Source organism: Giraffa tippelskirchi, chromosome 4 (genome assembly GCF_054371585.1).
Source record: "Giraffa tippelskirchi isolate mGirTip1 chromosome 4, T2T-mGirTip1v1.2.pri, whole genome shotgun sequence".
NCBI lineage: Eukaryota > Metazoa > Chordata > Mammalia > Artiodactyla > Giraffidae > Giraffa > Giraffa tippelskirchi.
Genome location: NC_137278.1, coordinates 65587266 through 65610394, shown reverse-complemented (window position 1 = coordinate 65610394; position 23129 = coordinate 65587266). Strand labels below are relative to the sequence as shown.

Sequence of the window (23129 nt, the reverse complement as noted above, 5' to 3'; positions counted from 1 at the left end):
AGCTAAATGAGGTGGTAGCTTCCAGACCACTTGCTGTTTACCACCAAATAGCCGGTCCCCTCCTGCATCTCCCAGATGCTTCCTTCTCTTTTAGGGAACAGTATGTATTAATTAGGCACAGTGTTTGCTACAGCTGACCGTGGCTAATGCTGTGTATGTCCATTAAGGATAATTTAAGCCAATTAAGTGCTAACCTGCTGGACAGCAAGGTGCAGGTGTGTGGTGTCCAGTGAGAGGGGATGGACCATGTGCACTCTGAGTTGGTCGTTTCCAGCCCTTCTCATGTCTGAGGCTTTGTCTGCGAGGCCCTCCTCATCTGTACTTCATCCTGGTGCTTGCTGCTCTGGCAGGTGGGTGCTCTAGCCGCGCAGTGGGCTGTGGTGCTAGGGGTGGTGACCTGGCTCACCTTGTCTCCTCACACCGGGCACCCCACCTGGGGGGAGAAGCCCCCTCTCCTAGAGGAGAGGAGATCACGAAGGAGGGGGACTGGGGAGTTGTGAGAGGAGAGGAAGCCAGGGGCGTGGAGCAGTTTTATGTGCACGGAGACTTTTCTTGAGGAAAGTTTGAAGAAATTTTGGTAAGTGTGTATAGCTCCTTGAAAATTTGTGCTGCAGTTGATGATTAGCATATTTTGGAATGTGTGATAGAAAAACATTTGCATTGTAAAGCAAGAGTGGACTAAAGAGCTCTGGTTCATTTCCTGACCTGCCGTCTATTCTTGTAATATGACAGTATCCGTTTCCAAATGTGGAACTCGGAGAGATGGAGCAAATGAAGGAAAGGAAAACGTGTGTGTTTTTACTCTCAGAGTGTCAGTTGGAGAATTCACACATCCTTTATTTAAAATACTCACTGGCCTCTGAAGTGACCCTGCACCCACACCCTACCCAGGGAGACTGTGGCTGTGATGGGGGAAGCTGGTGATTTTCTGTTTTCTGCACCTGAATGCTTTACCTCTGCTGTCATCGAGAAGCTGATGTGAAGGTTTGTGACTCTAGGAGCCGGTCACAAGGACCTGAGAATTGTAGGCCGCACTGGGTGATGTGTGCTGAGCTGCTGTGGGATGGTCAGGCCGCCAGAGTGGTCTGGTTTCCCTGCCTCCCACCTGCTGCTCTGTGAGGAGCTAGTTTACATCAGAGAAGGCTGCTCCTGACCTCACGTTTATTTCTGGCAAGAGAGGCACAGCAGAGATGGAAGAGACCTCCTGCCATTTAGAGGAAGTCAGATAAATACTCACTTCAGAGAGTGTCTTGAGCCAAAATGCATAGGAGTAGATGACAGCTCCCAGCCTGCATTGCCTGCACAGTTCTGGATGTAAAGATTAACGGACTTGAAGCCCTCAGTCAGAGACGTGTTAATGAAAACTCTCCCTCAGTGCAAAACCAAGGGCAAGTGCTGGCCTTGCTGATTTTGTTTTTTTCTGCTTCTTTTTGAAATGTACGCTAAGAGCAAGGGGGAGGGGACTCCTCATCCCTCACCTGGAAAGCCTGTCTAGCTGGTTAGCAGGAACTTTCTGGAACTTTAGAGAGAAGAGTTCCTGGAGAGTGTGTGAGTGGTGAGCAGTCAGGTTGAAGAGGGCGCGTGTTTGTTGGCTCTGCCTCTCTTCAGTCAAGAAGGAGCTCTGGACAGACTCCAGGGCTGACACGGCAGCCAGCTGACCTCTGAGGAGAGAGCTGTACGTTCCCTCTGTGGGTGTGAGGTAGGAGAGCCGACCCTCCCTGCCTGCGAAGCTGGCACTGGATTTTGCACTAAGAAGGGTTTCAACAACTGAGTACATTCTTAGTCTTCTGGTAGTGATCCCTAAGTTTAAAACAAATTTTGTTTCCTTGTAGAGCTTATTCTACGGAACTTATTGGTTTAAAAGAAGAGACATTTTTGGACCCTGGTCATCCAATCTCCACCTGTCCCCAGAGGCTGGAGTCTCCATTCTGATGCATTTCACTCTGTTTCTTTCCATCTGGAGATAGGAGAATGATCTCGCGGGAACTTGGCCAGTCTTTCAACACTCTGTGTACACTGAAGACTAGGCGTCATGTGAGGGGTCTGTTTGCTCACTTGCTTAGTGCCTTTGCAGTCAGAGCAAACTAAGAAGACCAGCACACTTCCTGTCATCCTTCTACAGACCAGTGTGGGGCAACATGCATTTTAGAGAAATCTCTTCGACAGTGGCTCCCTAGTCCCTCAGAGAATCTGAGGAATTTCAGAGTATCCAAGGTGAAGACGCACAAAGTCTTCATAAGCTTGAGAATCATCATCATTGTAGGTCACCGTGTTGATCCATGCTCTCATCACTGGTCCTACAAACAGGCCTTCTCTTTCTGTCTTTGAATATATCAATCAGTTCTTTTCAAGAAGCACACCAATGTCAGAGACCCATCTGACTCTTTATGACCCCATGGACTATATGGTCCATGAAATTCTCCAGGCCAGAATACTGGAGTGATAGCCTTTCCCTTTTCCAGGGGATCTTCCTAACCCAGGGATTGAACCAAGGTCTCCCTCATTGCAGGTGGATTCTTTACCAGCTGAGCCACAAGGGAAGCCCCAGAGACCCATCACCATAAAGCAAAACCAACCAGCTTCTGGCTTAGGAATTGCTAAATGCCTAACTCTTCATTGTCCCATAGCTGAATGTGATTACAGTGAATGGCTTTCTCGAGTTTTCTTGATGCTTCCAAATATATATATTCAAGGCTTCCCTGGTGGCTCAGATGGTAAAGCATCTGCCTACAGTGTGGGAGACCCGTGTACAATCCCTGGGTTGGGAAGACCTCCTGGAGAAGGAAATGGCAACCCACTCCAGTAGTCTTGCCTGGAAAATCCCATGGACAGAAGAGCCTGGTAGGCTACAGTCCATGGGGTTGCAAAGAGTCGGACACAACTGAGCAACTTCACTTAACTGTACTTTTATTTCAGACATGTTTTGGTGGTATCATGATCTGCCTATAGAAAATGGGTGAGACAAGAATGCTTCTGGGAAATGCATTTTAAAATAGCCAAAATAAAACCAGTTTGGCAGTAGTGTGGTACCTTGGTTGTTTATCTGGTTTGTCACCAGCTCATCTTCTGAGTATCCCCATCCTTATGTCAGAGCTAAGCTGCAGAGTGACTGATGCTGGATATGTGAGCACCTTTAAGTGCAGTGGGTGGGACTGATGCAGTCCAGTCCCCTCCGTTAGAGCAAAACTCTGATCAGGAGAATCACAGAGTAATTTCTTAGGGAAATTTGAAATGCAGGTACAGTCTCCTTCTCCCCAGACTGAAATATCAAAGAAAGGTTTTCATATAAGCTGTATCAACAAAAGAATTATAACGCACAAGCTGTTTCATATTGTGATGTTGTATGACTTCCTTAGATAAGATATTTTTTGCATTTTCACATGTGTTCAGATAGCAGGTATGTCTCCACTTTTTGTGAAGGACAAAATCCATGACTCAATAATAATGCCCTCAAAAATATGTCACATCAGCATGGACAGTATTTTCTAAGGAAAAGTTTTTTTTTTTTTTAATGAACAGATGTTTTATTTGCTACCTATGATATTAAAGAGTACAAACTTACCTAATAAAATAGTTTCAATGATAAATATTTCCAGTGGTACTCTTAAAATTAATGTTTTCGTTAAAATGTAAAAGGTGTTCCCAAAACTTTTTGCCCATTTTTTTCCATGGGGTTGTGAAACCCAATGTGAATGTTTATAAATGTTTGCAGAAGAGTACTTTTGTTTTAAAGAGAATACAGACATTCTCCTCATATGAAAACACCCCAACAAAGAACGGTTTTAATTAAAGTAATAAAAGATTCAGTTAAAAATAGGAAAAACCATTCTTTTGGAATATGCTCAGCCCCACTGAAGGGGATATGGTGCATGCCTGGGGAACCACATTGTGAGCACTGTAGTTATTACTACAGTGTGTGATCAGAAGAACGGTGAACACTTTGTGGTTAACCAAATCACAGAGGCCTGTTAGTTGGAAGGGATGTTGGAATTCCTGCAGCCCCTCTTTGCACCCAGTACTCAGTCTGCTGTGGCTGCCCTGTCAAACGATACTTACCCCCAACCCCTGCCTCTGCCGATGCTGCTGAACTGCCTTGCTCTCCAGCCAGCCCTTTGCATTTTTGGACAGCTCTAGTTGTTAGAAAGCTCCTTCTAACCCTGAGTCACTATGAATTTGTTGCTCACAGCCTGCCAAGGAGTCTGTGCCAGCGCCCACATGAGAGCTCCTAAGCTACTTAAAGAGAGTTGTCTGGTGTCGCTTTAAGAGTGTTTTCCCCTCGGGGGTCCTAAGTTTTGGCCTGGACTCCCAAGGTGTCTTACAGCCTGGCTCCCTCCTTCGGGACACTCTGAGCTGCTCAGAACCCTTGGTGATTATTTTATTTCTGACAGTCACCCTACCTTCTGCTGGTGCTTCCTATTGAGCTGACCATGTTTTCTTTGCACTGCTGTCAGTTTTCACCTCTTCTAACTTTGGTTAGTTAAAAAAGTTAAAAAATAGATAAGTAAACTAATTTAAAAAAAAAATAAAATTTTGAAAAAAAAATATAAATGTAGGATGTGTTCTTAAATAATTATGAGCCCCTTCTTAGTCCAGGGTCCTCTGTGTTGCTGAGTGTGCCTTCTGATGATGAGGAACATGTTGACCAGCCTGGGCGCTAGGCTTTGAATCTCTCCCACTACCTTTTAGTTTTGCAGTCAATCCTCTTTGAGTATTGCTATTCAGCCAACTTGACTTGGGAAATCAGCCTTTGTAATTCAGATAAAAATTTGAGGTTGCCATTTGAAGTTTTTCCTTTGATGATTATGGGAAATTAAAAATTTTAATGTTTTAAGTATAGTAGAAAATGTAAAATGTAGAAAATTCTTAGGGAATTTATTTCAGTTTTGTTTGAGTTTTTACTATTTATGGCTTTAATTTGAACAAAGTTACCTTTGGATAAACTGGAAATGTTTTCTTCTTGATAACAGCTGCTCTGTTAGGGAAAGTGCCTCTAATACTTTTGGGCGATTAAAAATTTTTCCATATGAAGTTTATTCATTAAATGTTTACCTATTATCTACCATGTGCTAAGCATTATACCTAGGGATATATTGCTAAAAAGAGATATCCAGTAATTCATAGAGAATATGGTATATAAGGTAGCTAATCTTTTAACAGGTAATTTTTTAAACACTCTTGGTACATGCCATGAAGAAAAGATTCCAACAAGAGCATTTAAATGATTGAGAGAGAACGTCGCCACTGCTATGAGATTAGAAAGCCTTCCTGGCACTTCCCTGGTGGCCCAGTGGCTAGACTGTGCACTCCCAGTGCAGGGGGTCCGGGTTTGATCGCTGGTCAGGGTACTTGATCCCACACGCCACAACTAAGACATGGCACAGCCAAATAAATAAATACTTAAAAAAAGAAAGCCTTCCTAATTACAGGATGCTTTCTGGGTTGAAATTCACATTTAATGCAGGAAAGGCAGCTTTAGAGTTCGCTCAGACACCACTAAAAATCCAGCCACTGCTGGGGTGCCCACTCCATTTTCTCTCTGCACAGAATCAAAGGATGCTAACATAATTTGATGCCCTCCAGTTCTCTGAATTGTCCTCCTGTCCTGTTCATTCTTTACTCCGTTGCTGAGTTTGACAAAAGAAACAGCAAAATTCTTTGAAACTGTTTGGAGGAAGGAAAAACAAAGTGTGTGTTATGTTGTAGATATTTTGGGAAGTAGAAAATTGGCTTATTAATAACATTTTAATAATATGTTATTAATAACATAACAAGGAGATGACAGTACAGGCTTGACTCTGGTCAGATAAGTTCAAAAATACAGTTTCCAAAATCATATCACCAGGGAACTCTTAAAGAAATTCAAAGCTGTCTGGATCCTCTGGTTCTTGTTCTTTTAAGCCTATATCCTTCTGCTGCAGGAACAGGGAAGGTTGTTGGTTTCCTTTGCATTCTCTCTTAAAAAAATTTTTTTTTTAAATTATCAATATTTTAATTCAGGTATAGTTAATTTATAGTATTATGTTAGTTTCAGGTATGTAGCATAGTGATGCAGTATTTTTGTAGATTATACTCCATTATACGTTATTACGCTTGTTCCTAGGAAGAAAAGGTATGACAAACTTAAACAGTGTGTTAAAAAGCATAGACATCACTTTGCTGACAAAGGTTGGTATAGTCAAAGCTATGGTTTTTCCAGTAGTCATGAACGGATGTGAGAGTTGGACCATCAAGAAGGCTGAGCACCAAAAAATTGATGCTTGGACAGTAAGGAGATCAAACCAGTCAATCCTAAAAGAAATCAACCCTGAATATTCATTGGAAGGACTGATGCTGAAGCTCCAATTACCTTGACCATCAGATGTGAAGAGCTGACTCATTGGAAAAGACCTTGATGCTGACAGAGATTGAGGGCAAGGGGAGAAGGGGGCGACAGAGGATGAAATGGTTGGATGGTATCCCTGACTCAGTGGAATGAGTTTGAGCAAATTCTGGGAGATGGTGAAGGACAGGGATCCTTAGTGTGTTTCAGTCCATGGGGTCACAAAGAGTTGGACATGACAGAGCAACTGAACAACAGAAAATAAGTTATTTCAAGATAATGGCTATAATTCCCTGTGCTGTACAATGTATCCTTGGTGTGCTTTTGCTTTTAAACCTGATTGAGGACTTCACCAGCTGAGACCTCATTTTCATTTTGAAGTAATTTGAGCAATAGAGGGGGAGCCAAGCAAAGTATGGACAGGCTGTGCTTGCTTCTTTGCCTTTCTGCCCAGTGTGGAACGTTGGGTTGCTGGCATGGTTGGGTTATGGCCTGGCCCTTCAGTGGATGTGTGTGCTTATGTCTGGTCACCTACAGTGAATGCATACTTGTGGTTATGTATCAGAGAGATCCTCTGTGATTCTAAGCTTAGGCAGTATTTTAACCAGAGTGGCTCATTTTTCTCCTATTCCATGCTAAGTCATTTAGTCGTGTCTAGCTCTGTGCAACCCTATGGACTGTAGCCTGTCAGGCTCCTCTGTCCATGGGATTTTCCAGGCAAGAATACTGGAGTGGGTTGCCACGCCCTCCTCCAGGGGATCTTCCCAACCTAGGGATCGAACCTGTGTCTATTACATCTCCTGCATTGGCAAATGGGTTGTTTACCACTAGTGCCACTTGGGAAGCCCAATATCAGTGTTTAAATATTACCAAAAACGAAAGGGAATCTCCACATTTGCTTTAACTGACCTTTGTTACCAAGCTGGATGCTGAGGACCTTTGTAATCAAGTTTTAAACAGTAAAGTGTAGGATTCTTATGGATTTCAGTCTGTATATATTGTTAAAAGTTTTTTTTTTTAAAAAAAAGAACAAACTTTTTTTCTCCAAATTGAGAAAGTTTAAACAAATTTTAGTAGTAGAGGTTTGAGCCTGTTAAAATGGTGATTATTTGAATGTTTCTTTCCGGGATTGATGTCATTTCTCCTTTTCAAGTATCATAGGCCAACCTTTACTCATTTTGTTTATTTGAAAAGTTGCCGATTTCTAAATAGTTTGGGAAACATTTACCAGCCGTACAGAGGGGAGGGTTTGCTGCTAAAGTATAAATCCAAGCAGTGAGGCTTGTTAGAACTGCTCTTCAAGACAATTGAATTCATATTATAGTATTTAAACCTTTGGAAATTGGTATTATTAGACAAGCCGAGGATCTCAGCCATTTTGCAAAGGGGAATGATTCTCAGAATATGACATATTTAAGATCAGTATGTTTATTTATCCCAAATGAGATTTGTGAAATTTGTTGATTATTCCATTCCTATCCAGATAGGACCCTTCATACTTTGTGGGTTGAAAAGAAATTTCTTATAAAAAATTCATTCTTTCCTAAATGAATCTAAGTTAGGAGACTGTCACCCCTTACATAACAGTTACAGTTTCTCCTGATCCAGGATCCATATAATTTAGGCAGAAGGAGGCATCGTGCCCCAGCATTAGAATGCTCCATGGTGACACTGCCCATGCCTCGCGCTGTTTTCTTTCACCATTGTTTTTGAGCATCTGCAGTGGCTGAAGCGCTGGTGCTGAGAGTATAAGGGTTAGCAGGACAGGGAGGACCCTAGCTCTCATGGATCTTAGTGTGTGTGCCTTGTTCATCATTTCCTATAGCGTTGCCTTGCATTGCGGTTTTACATTTTTCTGTCATTTGATCATTATTCCAGAAAATTGAGATATGCGTTTTCACTTGATAAGATTTGCAGAGGATTTTGTCAGTGGGCTGTTCTAGAAGTAAAGGTCAGCTTCCAAATAGCACGTTATTGCTCCTCTGCTGTTCAGGCACTCATACCTGATACAATTTCCCAAAGTATAAGGCTGTGAAATGCCAAGCTCACTCAAAGTCAGGATTGGCGTTTTGGCAGCAGTACCATTAGACCAACATCCTGATGTAATTTAAAACTATCTGGAAGTAAAAGTAAGACCAAAGTGGTTATTTATAGTGGCTCAGAAACTCCACGTTGGCTATAAGACCATGATGTTAGCTCTGCATCGAGTTAATGATTTCAATTTTAATTGCCTTTCTATGTTAATAGAACAAAAACAAGGATAACCTTTATAACTGTAAAGTATATGAGGAAGCCTTGTATTTTAATAGGAATTATTTTTAAATGTTTTCAATTGGTTCACATTAGGTGATTTTCAGACTTATAGATAGATATTGGAAAAGCTGACCTTACTTTGCAAGTCTTTTTTTTTTTAAATAAAGCTAGTGTTAAAAAATTTTAGACCTTACAAATTTGTATTTAGAATCTAGATAGTATCATATGTAGGTAGAGAAAAGAAATAAGGTACTTTGTTTAAAATTTTAATGTATGAATAGTACATGAGGATAAATTTCTATGCAGTATATAAGAATTTTTCTTTTGTTTAAAGATACTCAAATAATAAATCTGTTTATAATTTCACTGTTCATTGTGAAGTTTATAAAGTGGAGGGTCAGGGAGATGCCTTGTTATTCCCCCTACATTATAATTTTCCTTAGAGAATAATATTCTTGGCCATACTGTATAGTAATGATAAGTTTTTAAGCCACTTTGATGTGATATTTTAAACAGATTGTTATAAGATGAATTATGGTCAGTGTATCTTCTGATAGTGAATCTTTTAAAATATGTAATTTTCTTTATAGTAAGGGTTAATTTTGCTTCTCCAAGTAGTAGAACCTGTTTTAACTTACCCATATTAGGAAATAAAATTTATCTCTAGAACTGTATTCATAAATTAGAACTGGCCTTCCAGTGGCATCTTTCATCTGAATAGTAAAGAAGTTACTTCTGAATATTGGGAATGAAAGGGTCTTAGTCTGTGTGGGCTGCTGTTACAACATATTGTAGTCTGGGTGGTATATAAACTACATTTATTTCTCATAGCTCTGCAGGCTGGAAAGTCCACGATCAAAGTGCTGGCACATTTGGTGTCTGGTGAGGGCCTGCTTCCTGGTCCATAGACTGCTGTCATCCTGCTGTGTCTTCACATAATGGAAGGAGTGGCTGCACTCTGGAGTTTCTCTTATAATTCCATTAGGTGACCTAATCACCTCCCAAATGCCATCACATTGGGTGTTAGGATTTAACATGTAAATTTTGGGGCAAGGGAGCACAAACATTCAGTCTGTAGCAGAAAGTTTGTCGTGAGTGCTTTAGTCTTTTGAGTGTTGTAGACAGAAGATGGCTAAACCATCACCGCTTCCCTGATTTACTTATGTTAGTGTGAGGCAGGAGTCACCTACTGTGAGTTTTTACATCAGAGATGTGATGAGTGGGACCCATGGTATATGAAATTCCAGTTTTTTAGTACAAAGTAATGTGCTCTTATGTTCTTGTCTTCTAAGGCCTGCCTTCAAGTCTTAATTTGCCTAAAGGTGATACACATGTTTTCTTTAGCCTGGACAGTGGTTTCTTAACCTGTTTTTCATATTCCTTTCCTTCACCAGAAATCTTTTAGATAGTCTGAATTTTTAATACTGATGAAATTTTAATACTACAGATATACCATATCTGTGTTTACATGAAAGAAAGTTTTTTCCCCCAACCCCCAAGTGAATTTTCATTCTTTGGGAACAATATTGTCCCCATTTGGGAATACATGAGCTAGGCCACCTGGCTACGTGGGTTGCCTGCCCTACATGGTAATTAGGATTTGAAGGAGGCTAATCTATTTTGTTATCTATTAAAGAACTTTGGGTCCATTAGATACTTTTCTGATATGGATCACTATTAAAGGGTTGTTCCTCAAAGCACAAGCTATTTATTCATTCATATAGTCATAAATACTTGGTTCAAACCCTCCTGGCTTCCTCAGTTCCTTGCTCCACTGCCACTGGCAGAGCAATTAATAAATTAATTAAATTAATAAATATTTATTTAATTAATAAATTTATTAATCTGTAAAATAAGGCAATAATGGTATTTACCTCTGAAGGTTACTGGAGATGACTAAATGAAAAAGCAAATAAAGCACCATGCTCAGCATAAAGTTAAGTCGTTTTTAATAGTACTAGAGTTCTCATTGATTGCTAGCCTCATCAGCTCTCTGCGTTTTAAAGATTAGATGATTCTAGTGGCTCTAGATTCAGTGGTGATAAGAAATTACAGATTTGGGTTCATGGCTGTATGATTTGATCCTGTTGTTTTAGGTCTTCAGGCCCCAGTTTCCACATTTTGTTAATTAAGATAGAAAGCAAAATAATTTGACTGAAATTTCAAATATAGCAGTAATCCTAATAAATGTACATGGGTTATATTTGCCCACTAAATGACAGACTCTTGGATTAGAATAAAAAATAAGAGACAGACCTAAAACACAATGACTTTAAAGAGCAGAATGGGAGTGGGGAGGGACAGGCAAATATTACTGTCAATAAAAGTAGAATTAATATATCCATAGGGATAAAATAGAATATTTCATAATGTTGATAACCCACCAATAAGATAATTATGACTTTGCATGTATCCAGAGAGCTACAAGGAAAGTCTGTTAAATCCACCATCATAGTGGTAGATTTTAATATACTCTGTCACTGACAAGTAAAGCAGACAGAAATTAGGATGGCTATAGAGTATTTGAAGACCACCTTTGTTAGTAAGATTTAAGTTTAAACAGGTCTTTGAGCACCCTTCCCTCTCAAGATGGTCTGAGTTGATGAATTTTGGCTGCTTTATGTAGCCATATCATACTCTTTGTACAGTAGATATATTCCCATAAAAAGTTTCAAGTAAACTAGATAATCGTAAAAGTGAATGGTAAACGTTTCTAAAGGACTTTGTGTGCCTTTTCGTATGTTGTCAGCTATCATGCTAGGACTTTTCCTGGGCGTCCTGGTGTTAGTGAGCAGAGAATGTTGTTTAGGATGGACTTCTGGGCCTTTTTGTGGCACTGGCTTCATGAACCTGAGCAATGCTTGGTTAGCCAGATTTATTCATCACAGTGATTCTAGGTGTGGCTTCTTGCAGAAACTCCTCCCTCTTGGCCAACAGGTGCTGCACTGCAGAAAGCTTCCGGGGCAAACTGTGAACAGGGTGTGACTCTCTTGCTTTCTAGCCACTGAAGAGTTGAGAGGGTTGAGGCAGAACTCTCAGAGGTCCCTTCTTGGAACCTTTCAGACGTAGTTTGGTCCCTCCAGAGTCTCTGAGCAGATCTTTTTGTTTTTTTAAGATGACACCACCAGCAGTCCAGTGTATCCTTTTTCAAGTTTTTTGTGAGCGAAGTGAGAGGGTTTTTTTAAGTGTCTGAAGAACATTTGGATTTGTGAGTCCTGTTGAAGTTATGGTTAGCATATGGTTTTCCTCCTCAAAAAGCATTGGCAAATGTTAAGTCACCTTTTTCTTTATTTAGTTTATTTAAGTCTTTAATGAATATTGGGTACTAATGAAGTCTGTTTGTGCATGTGTGTAGTGCCAGTGGAAATTCCATTTATTCTCTCTTTGTTGCTTTGCTGTTTGATATCTGCGTAGTTGGGACAGAAAATAAATTACTTTCATGGACAAAAACTAAATTAAAAAGGGAAACAAATTTTAATAGATGTATAGAGAAGCACCTTATTAAATGTATGCTCATTTTCATTAACCGCCTAGTCTAAAAGTGTGACTGCCTTGAAAGCAGAGAGCCCAGCAGATCTGTGTAGCTCAGGAGAGTGTGTGTTCTGGGCTTTATGATATGGTACCAGTGTGACAGCTTGAATTGCCATTGCTTCTGTGGCCTCACTTTCCCATCCTCCATCCAGTCTCTCGCTCACCCAGCCAGTCCATAAATAATTGGCCAGAACTTAATGCTTCCAGGTACCTTGCTGGGAGTTGAGAAATACAAGGACATTGTGATGGAGATTTGAACTTAAGAGCCTGTGTCCTACTGATGGTTAGTAAATAGATGTTTTGAAATTATGAAACAGTGGTTAAGTGATAGGGTAGAGGTATATGAGAAGTCTAGGAGGAGAGACATAGGTGGGTTGTCTAACTCAGACCAGCTGGTGGTGGTGGAGGAAGCAGGGCTGGCTTCCGGGATGAGGTAACACCTCAGCTAGCATTTGTGGGAAGAGCAGAGAGTTGTTCTAGGCAGTAGTTTGGAGGTGAAACCAGAGTGTAACTTTTCCTTCAGGAGTTATAAGACTTAAGGAGAAGAATATTGAAACCAGACTGGAGAGCTGGGCCAGCCCTTCACAGAGGCTCTCATTTCTCTTCAAAGGGTTCTGGGCGTTATTCAGAAGGCATATGGATTTATTATTCTGAAGGTTGGGGGCATTTGGTGAATTTTAGTCGTGGGAATAAAGTGATTAGAATTACACATTAGAAAGGTCCCTCTGGCGGCAGTGTAAGGGGAGTGGATTAGGGGTTGAAATCAGAAGTAAGGCTCTGGAATGAGAAACTATTGCTTGAGCCAATTTGAGATTTTTCAGGAGGTGCAGGCAACCTGGGGGCCTGAATATGGGAGGAGAGAAAAGTGAAGGATGACCGCAAGATTTCTAGCTGAGGTCGGTGAGGAAAATGAGGTGTGGTTCAGTGAGGGAGTGAGAAAGCAGTAAACAGGGTTTGGAGGAAAGAATGAGTTTAGCTTTAGACACTGACTTGGTGATCCTTAGGAGACTCTGCCCTTAGCTGTCCAGGGAGTGATTGTTGGCACAGAGGGGTGGATAACATCACCCTGCAAAACAGAAGAGGGCATTGGAAGGAAACCTGGAGATAAACCATAAAGAACAAAACCCTGTGTGTTGATCTAATACCCATGTGCCAGGGAAAATAGATTTGGTACCTTGGAAAATAAACAGATCATGTTTTCCCACTAGACTTTGCCAGGTGTTGACTTTCAAAGAAGAGGAGAACTAATAACTTAACTCCCAAAGCTGGGAGTGGTGAAGCTCCAGTTTCTTTTCTGTTGTTTGTGACCTTGTGGCCACACAGGCCAGAGCTGGAGGCACCTCTTTGCCTCGTAGGGCTACAATAATAGTTTCCTCATCTATTTCTGTCTTTGCCAGCTTGAAGGAATAAAGTTGTCTTCTTCATGAAGTAGAAAATGATAAAGCTTTGTGGAATGTCAGTATTTTTGGAAAATTCCAGTTCATAGGAATTAGAGAAGGACAGAGGATTAGAGCAGACTAATTTGTGGAGGGGGCTTGGCTTTTTAACTTATTCCTTACTTAAACACACACACACACTCTCACATGATAAGAGAAGAGCAGAGAAGCCCTTCTAATTATCTTCCCAATATCTAGCCACAGAAGACATGGGGTTTATTCATATCACATCTGGGGTATTGGTGATTTTTATTCACTCATGTATTATTTAATGGGTTCCTGCTGTTGTGATCAAGTGGGAATTCAGGCCCTCACTGAGCCGGGGAGGCAGTGAGAACCCTGCTCAGCAGTGGAGGTGGTTTTATCTCACACCAGCCTTAAACAGTCCTCTCCAGCTTTTCTGATGGCAGACCTACCACCAGGCAGGGTTCCAAGATGGGCAGCCCTCCTCTCTTCTCTCCTCCTAATCTTCCCATAGCCATTGAAGTACAGATTGCTTCACTGGCCCTTGGGACACATGACTGATAGCACCTTGGGAAAATCTAGCCCTTTATAGATAACCTCCTGGGGACACCTATATGTGTGCTGTAAGTTGGCCGCGCAGCTGACACCATTGTCCCTTGTTGAAGTGGGTTATAGGATAGTGATGTGTGTTGCTTGCTGAGCTTTCTGGAATCCCTGTGTCGTGGACACACACTCGTCCATGCTCTTGCCTTGTCTCTGACGTTCCCTCACCATCAGGTTCCTGCGTCGTTGCTCTTGAATACCTAGAAGCACCTTTTCACTACAGCCCTGATGGGGAGGTGAGATTTTCAGCTTTGACATACCCCTGAAGTTTTAAAAAAAAATTTTGTCATCATGAACACTCTATATAGTTTGGCAAGGATATTGTCTTTGGACAGAGAACATTGAGGAAAAAAATGCCCCTGGTATCCAAGTTCTTAGGAGCTCCAGTGAAACAATCAAAAAGAATATAATCGTATTTCTTTTGTTTATAGACCCATAGGAACTCTTGCTTCCCCTCTTGAGGTTTTGAGGAGCAATGGCATTATGAAAGAACACCATTAAAGATGAAAACTTAGAGGGACTTCCCTTGGCGGTCCAGTGGTTAAGACTTAGGCTTTTAATGCAGGGAGTGCAGTTTGATCCCGGGTCGAGGAGCTAAGATCCCACATGCCTTGTGGCCAAAAAACTAAAACATAAAACAGAAGCAATATTGTCTTAAATTCAATAAAGACTTTTAAAATTGTCCACATCAAAAAAAAAAAAAACTAAAAAAAAAAAAAGAAGAAAATGTAGAAAACCTATGCTTATATTCTTGAAATTACTTATTTTAAACTTGCGTCAAGGACCCAATACTTGCTTGTTGAGGAATTGGTGGCTAAGTCAGTGGTTGTAAGATTCATGGGTTGTAGTTGGTCTTACTCTACAGTCAGAGGTTGGGGGGTGGGCGGAAGTTGGTGGAGCACAGGTTGGTCACTGCCCTGGAGTGGTGTGGCTTGTTCTCATTGGTCAGCAGGTGGCACCAAATAGCCAAAACAAATCTGGAAAGAGGTATGTGGTAGTCAGATTTCACCTTGGGTTGGCTTAAACATTTTGGAATTAATAGTACTTTCACATTTTTCCCCTTAGAGATAGCATTTTCCAAGGCTAAATTTTGTAGAAATCTTTGGTTTTAATGGAGTCCTAAAAATTAACATCTCCAAGGTCAAATGGTACATAACAATATTGATTTTCTTTTTGAAGGGATTATGACTGTGGATATGGAAAGCAACTGTAAGATTCTTCTATAGATACACTCACTGACTTAGGTGTCTAAATTTTACTGTTTTTATGAAATCCTTTAAATACATGGCTAATGGAGGTATTAAAATTAAAATACTGATAAATTTATGTTGTTGACTTGATGTCTGCCTTGATGGGAATATAGGAGTGTACTCCCATCCAAGAAGTGTCTGTTTGAGCAGAGGTCGCTGACGCTGTGAGTTGCAGCTGCGTGGCTTAGTTGTGAGGTGGGCATGGTACTTCTCACTTAGGAACATGGAGGATGTGCTGATGTTCTTGGACAGCTTGTGAGAAAACAGCTAATGACGAGAGGGGTGTCTGTGCTTTTGCCACCAATTGTTACACGGCTTGAGGTGCAGTTCAATTTATCGTCCACAGAAACCTGGTTGCATGGGCCATATGTGGTTCTGTGCTACAACTTAGAAAAGCTACGTTTTGAAGAACAGTAAGAGGAATGTTTCTTTTCCGCGTTTGTGTCTTTGATTATTTTCTTTGTTCGGTGCCATATGTGGGGAAAAATCAGCTCAAGTGGTCCCTTTGTGATTGCCAGGTAGTGTCTGGTTTGATTAGTGCATGAGCTCCAGCGATTGGGTCTGCTAACTTTGGTCTCTGTGTGCATTCTTGGTGCACACTGAATGAGGTTTTCATGAAATGAGCATCCAGGTACAAAGTCTTATAATTTTTGAATCTTAAGATGGGGCGGGTGGGGCAGGATAAAGGGGGAGATGACAAACATCTTTTCCCTTGGGACATTTTCCCACAACTAAGTGGGGCAGGGTATGGATCTTTCTTCCTTTTCCCTTTTTTAATTTACTCGGATCATTGTGTATATAAAACATGCAGGAATTTGACTACACCGATACAAGTTAAGCACATAATCCTTGCCTCCTAGAATCTGTTTTTCACACAGCACCAGGATTGATCTTTTAAAGACATTCATCCAGTGACGTCAGTTGTTAGGTTAAAAGCCTGCTGTGTCTTCCATCACACTTAACAGCCCTTCGTGTCTGGCCCCACCTGCTGTTGTGTCCTCATCTCCTTGTCTCTCACTCTGCCCACCTGACTCTGGCCACACTGAGCTCTTCATTCCTCCAACAAGCTGTGCTGCTCTCACTGTAAGGCCTTTACACGCGCGGTTTCCTTTGCCAAGAACATTATTCCTCTTGACCTGAGTGTGAAAGATCACTGAGGTCTCAGTTTAAATACTGACTCAGGCCTTCCCTGACCCACCACCAGCTCTAAAATAGCCATTCATCCATTCTTCTCTGTTTTATTTTTAAATTAAGATATAACTGACATACAAGTTTAAGCTTGTAACTTTAAGGTGTAAAATATGTTGATTTGATATGTTTATATATTACAGTATGATTACCACTGTAGCACTGGCTAAGACTTCTATCACTTCACATAATTATCATTTCCTTTTTGTGGTAAGAATGATTAAGTCTAGCCTCTGAACAGCTTTGACGTTTATAACACAGCATTATTGATGTTACTCTGTCACATCGCTCTAGCTTCATTTTATTTTCTTTCAGCTGTCTTGCCTTTTCTTGTGCGCTGTTTGTCCAGCTCACCCTACTAGGATGTAAGCTTCACTAGTGCTGGGTCCTTACCTTGCTTACTGTTATCCCCGGCATCTGGAACATTGCTGAGCATGTACTGGGTCCTCAGTACATTTTGGTTCCATGAATGAATAATAGCTATATTGAAGGGAGAAGCTATATATTTATAGCTAAATGTGTTTCTCCTAACTCTCCTGAGGGCCCTGTGATAAAGCAAAGATGGCAGTGGGCCAAACATTGAGACCAAATTTCTGAGAATTCCCATTTATCCCTGTAAAACACTGTGGCCTGAGTTGGGTCCCTGAGGCGGGGGTATTGGGGTTAGTAGTAGAATTTGTAATAACACAGTCAAATGCACAATTTCAGTCATTATTTAGTCATTTTTTTGATGTCTGTTAAACACCACCAGTACTGTCATTGCTGCTGTATATTTACTATGTCCTTTAACATTAGGCATCAGTTTTCTAACATGTAAATGAGATGGTTAGATAAAGTGATGTTAGTTCTCTCACATCACGTTGTATGAATTTCTAGGAGAAGCTAAAAGCTTATAGTTTATGGTGACACACAATAAAAATAAATTTGTTCATTCAGAAGCCTGAGGGAGGTGTTCATCCAGCTCCAATGAAATTCTAAAATTACAAAGTTTAAACATTAGAAAGAAGGAAGAACCCACCCTTTGTTGGACATCTGTCATCTCATTCAGTCTTCTCAATCTGTAGAATATCTTCCACCTTTAATGTCTGGGGGAATGGAGTCTCTGAGATGTTAAGTGCTGTGGCCAAGGTCACTCACATGTTATGAGACATTGCTAACTTTCCAAACCAGCTCTGATGGACTCCCGAGACCTACTCTTGGCATGTAGGACCTGTGTTACCTTCTGCTTACCTTTTGCCCAGTAGGTTTGTAGGGATCAAAGGCTTAGAGAACTGACTAGGGTTTTCCTTTTCTTTCTCAGAGACCTCTAAGAAGGCGCTGATGTGGAGGAGCAGCTGAGACGGTCCAAGATGACGACCACAGTAGCCACAGACTACGACAACATTGAGATCCAGCAGCAGTACAGCGATGTCAACAACCGCTGGGATGTGGACGACTGGGACAACGAGAATAGCTCCGCGCGGCTCTTTGAGCGGTCGCGCATCAAGGCTCTGGCAGGTAGGTCTCTCTCCCGCCCCGTCATCGAGGCCTGGGATGCCTTACAGATCCCTTGGAAATCAGTCACTCTGTTGCCCTCGCACGATCTACGTGAACATGTCCTACGAGAGCAAGCTCATCATTTCAGAAGATGGCCAGTCCCCTGTTTGGAGAATGGTCGGTCTCAAGGCCAGAATGATTCAGAGCACAGGGTGTTTGTGTAGCTGTTCAGAAAGAGTGGCCCTGTGTTTGTCAGATTGTTTTATTTTTAGCACATCTTACATTTCAGAATATTGAAATGTACTGTACCTTAGTCATAAAAATACAGTTGACCCTGGAACGACGTGGGGGTTAGGGACACTGACCTGCTGCACATTCAAAAATCCACATTTAACTTTTGACTCCCCCAGAACTTAACTTCTAATATCTCACTGTCAGGACTTAATACTGATAGCCCACTGTTGACCTGAAACCTTATTGATAATATAAACAGTTGATGAATATATATTTTGTAAGTTAAATATATTATATACTATATTCTTGCCATAAAGTAAGCCGGAGAAAAGAAGAAAATGTTAATAAGAAAATCATTAGGAAATACATTTACTGTGTATCTGTATATTTATTGAAAAAAGTTGGCGTGTAAGTGTACCTGCACAGTTCCAACTCGTGTTGTAAGAGGCGGGGGTCCCCAACCTCTGGGCCATGGACTGGTACTTCCTGTCAGATCAGCGGCAGCTCTAGATTAGAAATAAAGTGCACAACAAATGTACTGCACTTGAATCATCCCAAAACCATCCCCCCCTGACTCCTGGTCCATGGAAAAATAGTCTTCCACGAAAGTGGTCCCTGGTGCCAACAAGGTTGGGGACTGCTGTTGTAAGGGTCAACAGAATACAAATAAACATGTTTACTTACGGACTGTGATTTATGAATTAACCAGATGTGTTACAGTACTTACTTTGAGTGGCTAAGGTTAGTTTGTATCACATGCAGAAGTTTTTGATCTGAAGAGCAGTAGCTTAATCTGGTGTTGCTGCTGCTGCTGCTAAGTCGCTTCAGTTGTGCCCGACTCTGTGCGACCCCATAGACGGCAGCCCACCAGGCTCCTCCGTCCCTGGGATTCTCCAGGCAAGAATACTGAAATGGGTTGCCATTTCCTGCTCCAGTGCATGAATGGGAAAAGTGAAAGTGAAGTCGCTTAGTCGTGTCCGACTCTTAGTGACCCCATGGACTGTAGCCTACCAGGCTCCTCTGCCCATGGGATTTTTCAGGCAAGAGTACTGGAGTGGGGTGCCATTGCCTTCTCTGTTGATCTGGTGAGGGCAATTTAATACAGGTAAGTCTGCCATTGATCAAGTTAACAGGCATGTGTCCCCTACGTTGTGATTTCTCACTCCCTTGTTGCTGTTCAGTTCTTACAGCACACTTTTACCAGGGCCTTAGGTGAGCAGGGAGTGTTCTGTCCTGAGATGGCCGTGAAGGTCAGGAAGGGGCTCAGTCACAGTGAAAAGTCAGCAGTACTGAATACATGTAAACCATGTAGAGTTTATTCAGAATCTTGCCTCTGTACGTTGAGATTTCAAATAAAATGATTTCTGAGTGAGAAAATCAGGTTTATGTATTTTTTCCTAATATCTTTAATTATGATCAATAAACTGAAGTCACAGCTTAAAAGGTAAGTTTACTGTTAATTGTGAAGAGCTCACTTTTTTGTTACCTTTACAGTATAATGTGATGAAGAGGCATGTACTGCTTAGAGGAGGAACCTAATCCAGAATGGTTTAAACGACAAAGAGAAATGACAAGTTCAGTTCAGTTCAGTTCGGTCGCTCAGTCGTGTCCGACTCTTTGCGACCCCATGAATCGCAGCACACCAGGCCTCCCTGTCCATCACCAACTCCCGGAGTCTACCCAAACCCATGTCCATCGAGTCAGTGATGCTATCCAACCATCTCATCCTCTGTCGTCCCCTTCTCCTCCTGCCCCCAATCCTACCCAGCATTAGGGTCTTTTCCAATGAGTCAACCCTTCGCATGAGTGGCCAAAGTATTGGAGTTTCAGCTTCAACATCAGACCTTCCAATGAACACCCAGGATTGATCTCTTTTAGGATGGATTGATTGGATCTCCTTGCAGTCCAAGGGACTCTCAAGAGTCTTCTCCAACACCATAGTTTAAAAGCATCAATTCTTCAGCGGTCAGCTTTCTTCACCGTCCAACTCTCACATCCATACATGACCACTGGAAAAACCATAGCCTTGACTAGACGGACCTTTGTTGGCAAAGTAGTGTCTCTGCTTTTAAATATGCTATCTAGGTTGGCCATAACCTTCCTTCCAAGGAGTCAGCATCTTTTAATTTCATGGCTGCAATCACCATCAGCAGTGATTCTGGAGCCCAAAAAAATAAAGTCTGACACTGTTTCCACTGTTTCCCCATCTATTTCCCATGAAGTGATGGGACCAGATGCCATGATCTTAGTTTTCTGAACGTTGAGCTTTAAGCCAACTTTTTCACTCTCCTCTTTCACCTTCATCAAGAGGCTCTTTAGTTCTTCTTCACTTTCTGCCATAAGGGTGGTGTCATCCGCATATCTGAGGTTATTGATATTTCTCCCGGCAATCTTGATTCCAGCTTGTGTTTCTTCCAGCCCAGCGTTTCTCATGATGTACTCTGCATAGAAGTTAAATAAGCAGGGTGACAATATACAGTCTTGACATACTCCTTTTCCTATTTGGAACCAGTCTGTTGTTCCATGTCCCGTTCTAACTGTTGCTTCCTGACCTGCATACAGGTTTCTCAAGAGACAGGTCAGATGGTCTGGTATTCCCATCTCTTTCAGAATTTTCCACAGTTTCTTGGGATCCACACAGTCAAAGGCTTTGGCATAGTCAATAAAGCAGAAATAGATGTTTTTCTGGAACTCTCTTGCTTTTTCAATGATCCAGTGGATATTCGCAATTTGATCTCTGGTTCCTCTGCCTTTTCTAAAACCAGCTTGAACATCTGGAAGTTTACGGTTCACATATTGCTGAAGCCTGGCTTGGAGAATTTTAGCATTACTTTACTAGCATGTGAGATGAGTGCAATTGTGCGGTAGTTTGAGCATTCTTTGGCATTGCCTTTCTTTGGGATTGGAATGAAAACTGACCTTTTCCAGTCCTGTGGCCACTGCTGAGTTTTCCAAATTTGCTGGCATATCGAGTGCAGCACCTTCACTAGACTTGCTCCTGGGCTTCAATGGTATGACCAGGATCCATTTTCTGTCTCTCTACATTTTGGCTTTACTTGCTGGTGTAGACTCCATTATCAGGTAGGCTTTTGGGTCCTGGAGTCCCAGGATGGCTGCCCCAGGTTCCGGATCTGTCTGAAAGGACATCCAGCAGAGAAGTGCACCTCTGATTGCCCAGTGCTGTGCTTCCATCGAGGCCCTGGGATCAGTCTCACCAGCTTGATTGATTATGCTCGTTTCACATGCCTCTCTCAGAACCTTTCTCCACTGGAGTCACAAGAGGTTATGCTGGTTGACACAGCTAATCAGGGTGCATCTTGGAGTGCAGGGAATGGGGAGTGGTGGGGTTGATGAGGGCTCAGTCCCACCCAGACAGCTTGGCTAGAAAGCGTGGAATATAATGGGAAAAGAGAAAGAGGGAAATGGATGTTGGGGATGAAATCACCTGAATGCTGTGGGAAAATTGTTCAGTTGCCCTTAGGAGAGTTTGTTTCTTGAGTGGTGATGACTTAAAGATCTTTCTTGAACTTAACCTGATTTGAGAAGACAAATAAATGATTAACCAGATAGTTGCTCTAGAATTGGAGCGTTATTTTCTAGCTTATTCACTAACGAGGAACCTCCTGGAAACCATGATCCTGTCTTGTGCTAGTGGATTGACTTGTACTTCAGTCTCTTACCTCATTTTCTTGGGTTATCCTGTGAGCCTTTAGACCAGTGTGGTACTATAGTGACCAGTCATCTCTGATCACCAGTCAGTTGCTTTCTGGTTCCAGGCTGCTGTGTACAGTCGACCCTTGAACAATGGGGATTTCTAACTGTGTAGAGAATTGGTGTCCCTCACCCCTGTGGTGTTCAAGGGTCAACTGTAGTATTTCCTTTTACTTGCAGAATTTTACTTGCCGATTGCAGAGCAGATCCTTGTTCTTAGTTTCTGTACTTTCAGAGGAGGTCCCCAGCTGTTCCTAGGATTAATCAGTTGTCCTTACACTTCCTAAAATGTCTTTCCGTCTGTGTTATCCAGATCCTTGAACAAATGATAATGATAGTAAGCATGCTTACTGTGTGTCAGGCACTGTTCATGGCATATATTAACAGTTAATCCCATACCAGTTGTGGGAGAGGTTATTATTACCTGCAGGGTAAGCCCATGGTGTTGTGGAGAGTCAGACATGACTGAGAGACTGAACTGGTTGAACTGACAGGTGAGGAAACTGAGGCACAGGCAGATTAAGTAGCTTGCCAAGGTCACACTGCTGACAAGTGGCTGAAGACAGACCAGCTCTGAAGTGTATAGTCTAATAAGTAGCTTGCCAAGGTCACACTGCTGACAAGTGGCTGAAGGCAGACTAGCTCTGAAGTGTATAGCCTACTATTTTTTTATATTCAATAAAATGCAAAATGATTCAGAGCTCAAGCGTGAGAGGAATGATAATGGGTAATTCAGACGTGTTAGAAAGATCTTTAGAAGGCTCAGGAATGCATCCTGTGGCTTGAAGAAGCCATGAGTAACTATGAGGAGTTACTGAAAAGATAACATGCTGCCTCCAGGATATATAACGTGAAAAGAAAAAAGAAGTTGTTTTTAGTGAATCCAGAAGATGCCAGGAAAACCATCTGTTTATGGAGGAAACTATCTTGCTTGTTTTCTGACTTCCCAGGTCTGTGTGACAGAACAATCTCTGAGCTCTCCAAAAAGCCTAACATGCTAATGGCAGGAATAACAGTCCAGTCCAGTCCAGCAGTGTCTAGAACCGTGACTCTGGAATTTGAGTGGGCTTCAAAATCTTGTGGAGATCTTGTCAAAGCACGGATTATAAGCCCACTCCCAGAGTATCTGATTCAGTAAGTCCAGGATGGTACTTGATGATTTAC

At 41.8% G+C, this 23129-nt stretch overlaps 1 protein-coding gene across 5 annotated transcripts in view; it reads left to right on the top strand.

Annotated features, from left to right (window-relative positions):
* The window catches only part of SPTBN1 (spectrin beta, non-erythrocytic 1), a 206786-nt gene that overhangs the window by 42370 nt on the left and 141287 nt on the right, over window positions 1-23129 (top strand). For 2 of the 5 annotated variants that reach the window (XM_081589623.1, XM_081589620.1), the window contains exons 1-2: window positions 9598-9803; window positions 17845-18041. In XM_081589623.1, the coding sequence (XP_081445749.1) occupies window positions 17894-18041 (148 nt within the window). In that variant the 5' untranslated portion in view covers window positions 9598-9803; window positions 17845-17893. Of the gene's footprint in view, window positions 1-9597; window positions 9834-17844; window positions 18042-23129 lie in introns of those variants that run through there. The other 3 variants (XM_081589621.1, XM_081589622.1, XM_081589624.1) reach the window with 2 other exon arrangements.